Source organism: Necator americanus, chromosome V (genome assembly GCF_031761385.1).
Source record: "Necator americanus strain Aroian chromosome V, whole genome shotgun sequence".
NCBI classification, from domain to species: domain Eukaryota; kingdom Metazoa; phylum Nematoda; class Chromadorea; order Rhabditida; family Ancylostomatidae; genus Necator; species Necator americanus.
Window position 1 is genome coordinate 25,858,752 of NC_087375.1, and position 8,542 is coordinate 25,867,293.

Sequence of the window (8,542 nt, forward strand, 5' to 3'; positions counted from 1 at the left end):
GCGAAAGACTTGAACTGGTGGATTAGGGTGTTAGTTTGGGAGTTATAATAAAAACCGCCGCCAGAAATTATGACGAATAAGCAAAGGAATGATAGGTAACAGAACACTGCTTCTCAACAGTAGCGCTTTATAATAATGGATTCGTGTGTGTTTGTGCGTTCATGTGCCACAAAAGTATTCTGCGCAGTGCAACGGAGTCGACTTAACCACGGTTCGTTCGCGTCAGAAGGGATTGTAACGAATCCAACGTGGTGAGATTGGTGTTGTTCTTAGTGTGGCAGTAATTGGGATCAGATTAATGAAGAAGCTTAGATGAGGTTAAATAGGTGAATCGCTGGACTAGCGAGCCGCCAGAAAAAAAGCAAACAGTTCCAACAGTGACGCAGCAGTTTACGTGATGTGATGTAAGGCTTCGTGTGCATAAATATGCTGGTTCATATAATTCTACATTAAAATGAATTAGAAAAGAAATCCTTTCTCTGATACTTGCAACAGTATTGTGGCAAAAGATAGGGGACAATGGAGTGATGTTAAAGTCAAATTTTGTAGTGTTTCAGGTTCGCGAGAGAGCAGCCGACATTGTTGGCCAGAACCTAGTAATAACTGTTTCGTTTAGAATATACGAGGAGGCCGCGTATACGAGTCTGACTGCTACCTGCACGTGGTGGCCCTGCTTTAACTAAACGCAATAAGGCGTTCCAGTGTACGCATTGGGAACGTGTAGCTATATAACCTGCACTGTTATATGGCGAAAGCTTCCCATACATTGCAAAAAGGTGCTGGCGTCCAGCACACCGCCAAAGCCCATAACCTGAAAGGTCAACTCCCTGAAGGGAGCATGGAAACTTTAGCAACAACCATTCATTTCTTCACGCTGAACTGCTGAACGCTATCGAGTGAACTCCAGTGAGCCGCTATATCCAGACTTCTGCGATATCTCTGTGTGCTTTTTGCTGCACTGCAGGAAACACGCATGAGAGATCGGCTCGTCATCAGCATCAAAAATAACACCATATACTGCGGCGATGCTGATGAGAACAAAGTAGGTGGCTGCGCGATAGCTGTGAGGAACGATTACAAGAACCTGGTGGAGGAATTTGGCTCAACGTCGTCTAGATGCGCCTTTCTACGACTGTGGGATCGCAGAGGACGTAAACTCTGGATCGTAAGTGCTCACGCACCTACGGAAACCGCTGAGGACAACAGTAAGGACGCCTTCTATGATGAACTCAATGCGTTGATGTCTAAAATACCAAGCCAGCAGGTGGTCATCGACGAACCGACATGGAATCGACGCAAATACGAAGATGGGACTCGAACAGCAATCCGATGTGCTAGGAAAATGGGACTATGCAGCGGAGCGCACGTCGGACAACGGTGATCGTCTGGTCGACTTGTGCGAACAGACGGGCCTCATCATCGCTTCCACGTTCAAGAGGAATCCTCGACGCCATCAGCTCACGTGGCAGGGGTCAACCCTTTTAACGCCTGAAGAGCAGCGCAAGCGGGAGATGAGGACTTTTAAACTTCAGCTCGACTACGTTCTGTCGAGGAACGATACGATTCCACAAGAGAAACCGAGGAGCTCCTCTTCAACCGAAAATCGACATGGCAGGTCTGAAAGACGATGAATGCAGAAGAAAATTCCGCCAACGTGTGTCTATTCATGTTGGAGTACGGACCAGGAAGAAGCTTAGCGATGCGGATTCCTTCACAAAGTGCATTCAGGACGCTGCAAGGGAAACGCAGAAGAAGTTTGCCTTTGCATGAAACAAAAACCCAGGTACAATTCTGTATGTGTCGCGCGCAGCGCTGGTGACTTCAACCAGGAAAAGCGTCTTAGAAGCAAGCTGCGTCGTCAACTGCAACACGCAGTAACGAATGGACGTCAAGAGCGATGGAGTTTGAGAAGGCGTGGGAGAACAGGGACCCGCGGAAAGCCTACGCTCTACTAAAACAGTATAGCGGCAAAATGAAAAGATGTTCCCATGTCCTCAACACTGCTAATGGAGTAGCTGTCGGTGAAGCAACCCTTCCAATTTGGAGGGAACACTTCAAAACCTTGCTGAACCGGCTAGCACCGTCAGCTCCTGAACTCGAACACGTTCATAGACCGATATATGCGGTTAACGAGGAGCCACCGACTGAGTCGGAGATCCTGGTCTGTACTCAGAAAATGAAGAATGGAAAATCTGGTGGAGACGACGGGATTAGCGCAAAAATGCTAAAATATCTTCCTCCGTCTGGGATTCGTGAGATGACAAAGATCATCCGTTCAATATGGATAAACGAAAGGATACCTGATTCGTGGAGACACGCTATCATAATTCCTCTCCACAAGAAGTTATCAGCAATGGACCCAAGGAATTATCGAGGAATCTCTTTGCTGCGTGTTATGTACAAGGTATTAAAGCGCATTATCCTGGACCGACTCATTAAACATCGCGAAGAAACAACGCGCGACGAGCAAGCTGGCTTTCGTCCTGGCCGATCTACGATTGACCAGGTGTTCATCGTCAGAAGAGTAATCGAAATCAGGCAGCGGTAGGTATTCGAAGCCAATGCAACTAGCGTTTCTAGACTCAACGCGCTTCGCGCCGATGGAGTACCAGGAAAGTTCGTTCGCATGCTTGATGACATGAATCAACGAACAACTGCTGCAGTTCGAACACCAGCCGGATGTACAACACCGTTTGAAGTGGTAACTGGAGTAAGACAAGGGGCGGTGGTAGGACCCTTCCTGTTCAAATTCGCCATCGACGACATTATGCGAAGAACAGTCGACCAGTGTCCTGCCCACATTGTCTTAGCACCACCAGGGTGCCTCTTGACTGACCTCGAATACGCCGACTATGTTGTTATATTCGCGAAAAGCAGTACGAAACTTCAGCATGTTGTCAACCTTGTATCGAAGCTGGCTGCAGCCTATGGACTACGTCTACGCCCTGATAAATGCAAGCAGATGTGGATCTCTTCGAGACCTCGAACGGGAATCGGGGTGGACGGACAACCGATAGAACTCGTCGATGAGCTCTGTTACTTGGGCTGTACGTTGAAGAACAACGGCAGCTACGAGAGAGATGTTCAGCAAAGATGCGTTAAGGCTACTTCTGCATTTAACTCCTTAACGAAATGCCTGTGGTCCACCCCCATCAAAAACGAAGTCAAGCAGCGAGTCTACCTATCCGCAATTCGCCCCATCATAATGTACGGATCGGAGACTTGGGCAGCACCATCAACAGTTATGGAAAGGCTTGACTGCACGGTAGGAAAGTTGCTTAGACGGCTACTTGGCTACTTTTGGCCTAAGGTATACCACAATGAAGATCTTTACGCAGAAATTGATGTGGTATACCGGCGGATGACACGTGGAAGACATCAGCATCTTGCACCACCATCGAAAGTGGCTAGAGTAAATCGTCTTTGCTTCTTTGGTCATATATTAAGGGACCGACAGATCGCCTTATTCAACGAGTTCTGAGGAGTTCGCCGGGTTCGAGCTGGAAGAAGCGACCTGGTCGAAAACGGAAGTTCTAGACTGAGGTGGTGAAAGAGGACCTGAGGACACTCAGCATGGATAGGCAGTTCAGACGAGACGTAAAGTTTCGCAGAATATGGAATAGCGACGAATGAATTGATTCTGTGCAAGCTCTCGCAGAAGATCGAGAAGGTTGGGCAGAGCTGTGTTCAAGGACGGCACACCTCGGCGAAGATGCGGGTAATCGCGTCAGGCGATGACATCAGCCCGCCGACTAAGTCAAAGTAAGTCAAGTGAAGATTACGCTATAATGAACCATTTTCATGACCAATCCCTTCTAGACCCATAAAAACATGCTCAGGGATCCTGTCTCCGCCTGCTTTTGTTCTCACATGCGGACATCACGGCTCTCAACATTATCATCTCCCAGTGTCGATTTCGAATTCTGCGGGTCGGGTATATTACGTGGTCTGCCATCCGGGTTACTGAATCTTATCTTTGATATCATAATGCAAGTAGATAATCATATTGTAAAGTAAGATGGTCAACCATGAAATAACTCTGAACAGTACTAACCACAATACAAGGGACTAACGTTAACTAAATAGGACAAATAATCATGGAAAAATTATTGCGAGTCACTAATAGACAACACGGCAATAACTAGTAATCCAAAGTAAAGCGTTCTGTGATCACTTTTTCTCAAAGACGTAACTTATTAGGTCTAATAGAATCGATAGCGATCTGCAACGCATTCGCAATTGTGCGAGTGGACTTGAGTAACGTTAACTGGTTTGAATGGTCGGACTTCGAGGGGTTTGCACGCGTTATATCGCGCAATAAATTGCATTGTTGGGGAGGCGGGGTCGCACAACTCCGTTTTGGATGCTTTTTTCAGATTACTAAGGAAATCCCACGGATCTTCCTCATTGGAGGGATCGCATCCGCTTAGTCGCACCGCTATGTGGCAGATAGGCAACTCACAGCGGACCGAAAGCATGCTTGTGACCTGAGACGCGGGTATATTCAGGGAAAGGACTACTGTTTCTGGTTGGTTCGGTAGCGCCAAGAAAGAGGAAGCTGCATGAATCATCTAAACTACAGAAACGGAAAAGGACTATGATGGCGATGGTACTTACAACGACTCCACTAGCTCTGCTAGTTGCAGGCGTGGATATAGGGATATACAGATGTATGATATGCGTTCATAAACTACCATACAAATCCTACCTACCCTTGACTAGTCGATATTTACGGACATAGAGAAGTTCTACAGAGAAGACATTGCCCTCTTAAGGTCATCGCTGGTGATTTCAGCGCCAAAATTGGCGCTGGAATCAAAAAAATCAAAAGAACAAAATGAATAAAAAAAAACCCTGATACACATTGGGACTCACTGCCTACAGTGGAATTAACAAAGGGAGAGGCGTTCAGAGTTTGTCATGTTTAATAAAACTACCCATAGAAACTCACAATTCCAGAAGCCCTACTCTCCACGATGGATGTGGGAGTGACCCGATGGAGGGTATCATAAAGAAATTGACCACGTAATCGTCAGTAAAACATTTTGCTTGACGGATTTCGCTATTGTACAAAAGTTTTATACGGGGTTCTTCGAGGAAGATTTTCTTCCACACGAAGAAGTGAAAGAGCCGCGAACTCTCTTAACCACAATCGACTGGAAGCTCTTTGCTTATTTTGTCGGCTATGGGAAAGATCCCACAAATTTACGAGGAATATGTCTAGCTTCTTAAACACTTTCACGACTGCATGAGGACACCTGACAGTTTTAAAATCACAAGGAGACATCTTTGTTCTGAAGGAACTCCTCTTGAACCAATACGATAGCGTAGAGCTGCACGAGCAGGATTTTCAGATTGAGTTCACAAGACTTTCCAAATATGGGATAAAAGAAGGCCTCAAAGAGAGAAGAGTATCAGAGGTATTAGGTGAAGCTGCACAGGCGGGAAAAATCATCCGCTAAGCTCATCGAGACTTCGCCAATTCCAAAATGAAAATGCCCGCATACCCGAATGGAACAACGACTGCATCGAGAAGAAGAATGGATGGGGAAGATTATCCAGGACTTATACTCTGATCTCTTCAACAGTCATGTCCACTTGCTTCCTCTCCATCCGAAGGAAAGCAGAAATGTCATCATCTTAGATACTTAGATGGCCCGTCACTGGACGTGCGGGCCCCAGCATCTCTTCCACTCCTTTCGTTTCCTCGCCATTGTCATTCAAGATCTTTTCAAGTTTCGTGAGTGACGTTGACGAGGTCCTTGAGTTGCATCCAGCTGAGCTCTCAGCTGGTCCATCCGTGTAGCGAACACGTCACCCCATCTCGCTGGCGGTATCCCTCGAGGGCGTTTAGCATTTCTTGGGATCCACTATAGCGTTCTTTTAGTCCATCTATCGCCGATTCTTCTCATGATGTGAACGACCCATCTATGTTTTGCTTTCGGTACATATTCCGCTGGGTCGCAAAGACGAGACATTCCTCTTAAGTCGAAGCTGCGAAGACCGGCTAGGTGTTGTGTGCGCCGGTCAAACTTCAAAGGCATCCATCAAGGGCTCTGTGGGTAGTAGGTTGCTTCCTAGACGTGGCAACGGTGTCTGCCCGTTGCTACGTCTAGGAAGCAATGTCCCACGTCTCCGCTGCGTAACAGAGCGCTGGAAGGACTGTCGAGTCGAACAGATGGGCACGAAGATCTTGGTCCGTCAGTTGGTCTGTAGCTTCCCTGACGGCTGTGAATGCTGCCCATGCTGCTCTCATTCTTCTATTCAGTTCTTCCTTCAAGTCGTTTTCCATGTTCATAGAACGTCCGAGATATACGTATGACGAAGTTCCCACGATTTGGGAGCCTTCAAGCTGTACTCCTCCGTTCTAGCAGTAGGCATTCTTAATGAACTGCGTCTTCTTTCTGTTTATTCGCAGTCCTATTCTCTTTCTCGCTTCGTTCAATCCGCTGAGCATTTCTGCTTCATTGGTACTGCTCGAAAAGAGAACGATGTCGTTCGCAAAACCAAGGTTCGAGAGAAGTGAACAGCTTCAGCGATATAGTATCGCCTTGTCGTACCCAAGTGGCAAGCGGTATTCCCGGCAAACTTCTATGCCGCTCGACACGGTCTGGATGTGGTCCAAGCAGCTGAACAACTGACGGCATCCAGCTTGTCTTGAGGCTGGGATTCATCCAGCGTTCTGGATATGCGCCTGAGAATGATCTTGGTGAAGACTTTGTATAACACGCTGAGCAAGCATATCCGACGGTAGTTCCAAAGGTCCTCTCTGTCACCTTTCTTATGGATAAGAACGGTTGGCGAGATCTTCCACTGGTCTGGGATCCTTTCTTTCTGAAGGCAGCATGTCATGTGCGCTGTTAAGATTACATGAAGCGGATGGCCACCAGCAGAAAGAAAGTCTGCTGATATAAAATTAGGCTGTGCTATGTTTCATGCTCTTGATAGCGACTCGTGCTTCCGAAGGAAGAATTCGTGGTGGGGCTTCATCAGTGGGGATGATCGGGCTTGACAAAGGAGTTGATGAGCGGAAAAAGTTGGGGTAGAACCTCTTCGTAATGATTTCCATCTCACGACGAGAAGACGTGCGAGTCCCGTCTTCGCTCAGCAAGGCTGCTAGCGGAATATTATATTCGCTGAGATCCCACCGGCACTCCTTTAGACTCGTTCTTCTTTGTGCTGCTTCTAGAATCTTCTTCTGCCCGTACTTCAAAAGATCCTCCTGCAACGCTTTTCTGCAGCTAGTGTTTGCTACTAACCGCTCAATGTGCGATGCAGCCGGATCAAGCCGCCCTTCTTCTTCCTAACAATTCTTTGGTGATCTTCGAAATTCGATCCAAGTTTGTCGTGCGCGACTTCGAGGCACGTTCAGCACAGGCTCGTAATCCTCTGAGCAGCATCTCGTAGTCCACGTTTGAGTCCTCCTCGATGTGTCAGTCACCTTGGGACAGGGAGTCCTCGAGTACGCTATCGTCGTAGACGACTTCTTTTCTCCTTCGTTGCCGATAGCAGATGTTCTTTTCCATCGTGTGGTTAAGTCGTATTTTCGCACGAAGGAGACGGTGATCAGAACCACTACAAAAGGATGGTACTACTGAGACGTCAAGTAGACACCACCTCCGGTTGGCGAGTATGTGGTCGATCTCCGCACGAGTCGCGCCATTGGGCGATTCCCATGTCCACCAACGATGATCTTTTTTCATGAAAAGAGAGTTCCCATGAAAGAGGCGAGAGGCGGACAACAGCGCGGCGAGACGATTGTCATTTTCATCCCGGTCTCCTACTTCAAATCTTTCTATCCTGTATTCCTCTTCTGTGGCCTTTCTTCGTTTTGCGTTGAAGTCTCCGACAACGAATTTGTAGAAGGACTTCTCGTTGTGAATTACTTCCTCCAGCTCCTCGTAAAACGCGTCCAATTTGGATTCTTGCAGAGGAAGGAGCCGAAGAATGGCCAGACCAGGTGACAGGATCTCGTGAGAATCGACAAGATGGACGACAGATTGGTGCACAAAAAAACCAACACCGCCTACATTTCGACGAGTGACGACGAGTGTAATGACGAGTGTACCGTCATTCATCTGTCGCACGTCGCTCCTTCTGCACTCGGTCTCCCGCAGAGCAATCACGTTAAATTTGATACGCTCTGCAGCTCCGAGAAGGGCATGCAGGTCAACGTCTTTGAACACTGTTCTCGCATTGCAAATATAGTCTGAGACAGTCTCCATAGCGAGTCGTGAGTGTGTCGCCTTGGTCCAGAATCAATGACGTCCTGAACAACCTGAGATTTGATCGCCTCTCACCGGTCGCCATACCGTCCGACGTCTGAGACGGCAGGGCCCGGTGTGCAGGGTACTGAAGCAGAGGATATGCTGGAGTGGCAAAAAGACTTTTCCCCAAACTGAACAGCCCTGACGCGAGATTAGCTCTCACTATAAGTCGTCGCCCAACCTATATGTTCAGAGAGCCACCTTACGACATTTTGCCAAGACTGTGGTGAATCTTAGCAGTGGTTTACTCTTAGCTATGATTCCGAGAAGTCGGA

General features: G+C 47.6%; 3 protein-coding genes across 7 annotated transcripts; 1 reads left to right on the plus strand and 2 right to left on the minus strand.

Annotated features, from left to right (window-relative positions):
* Positions 1–973: 973 nt before the first annotated feature.
* On the plus strand, positions 974–3,481 carry RB195_015212 (uncharacterized protein; the record flags this gene model as incomplete). Of its 4 annotated transcripts, XM_064205815.1 has the most annotated exons (3): positions 1,628–1,783; positions 1,844–2,508; positions 2,581–3,481. In XM_064205815.1, the coding sequence occupies 3 exons, from the start codon at positions 1,628–1,630 to the stop codon at positions 3,479–3,481; spliced, it is 1,722 nt and encodes a 573-aa protein (XP_064061697.1). The 4 variants fall into 4 exon arrangements, with proteins under 4 accessions (XP_064061695.1, XP_064061696.1, XP_064061697.1 ...); XM_064205816.1 differs by lacking the exons at positions 1,844–2,508; positions 2,581–3,481 and adding an exon at positions 974–1,377 and having other exon boundaries at positions 1,533–1,770; XM_064205817.1 differs by lacking the exon at positions 1,628–1,783 and having other exon boundaries at positions 1,898–2,544.
* Positions 3,482–6,112: 2,631 nt separating this feature from the next.
* On the minus strand, positions 6,113–6,674 carry RB195_015213 (uncharacterized protein; the record flags this gene model as incomplete). Of its 2 annotated transcripts, XM_064205819.1 has the most annotated exons (2): positions 6,113–6,367; positions 6,561–6,674. In XM_064205819.1, the coding sequence occupies 2 exons, from the start codon at positions 6,672–6,674 to the stop codon at positions 6,113–6,115; spliced, it is 369 nt and encodes a 122-aa protein (XP_064061699.1). The 2 variants fall into 2 exon arrangements, with proteins under 2 accessions (XP_064061699.1, XP_064061700.1); XM_064205818.1 differs by lacking the exon at positions 6,113–6,367 and having other exon boundaries at positions 6,465–6,674.
* A 759-nt stretch (positions 6,675–7,433) lies between these two features.
* Positions 7,434–8,225, minus strand: RB195_015214 (uncharacterized protein; the record flags this gene model as incomplete). The annotated part of the gene is made up of 1 exon (XM_064205820.1): positions 7,434–8,225. One exon carries the CDS (start codon positions 8,223–8,225, stop codon positions 7,434–7,436), a length of 792 nt encoding a protein of 263 aa, XP_064061701.1.
* Positions 8,226–8,542: the final 317 nt, after the last annotated feature.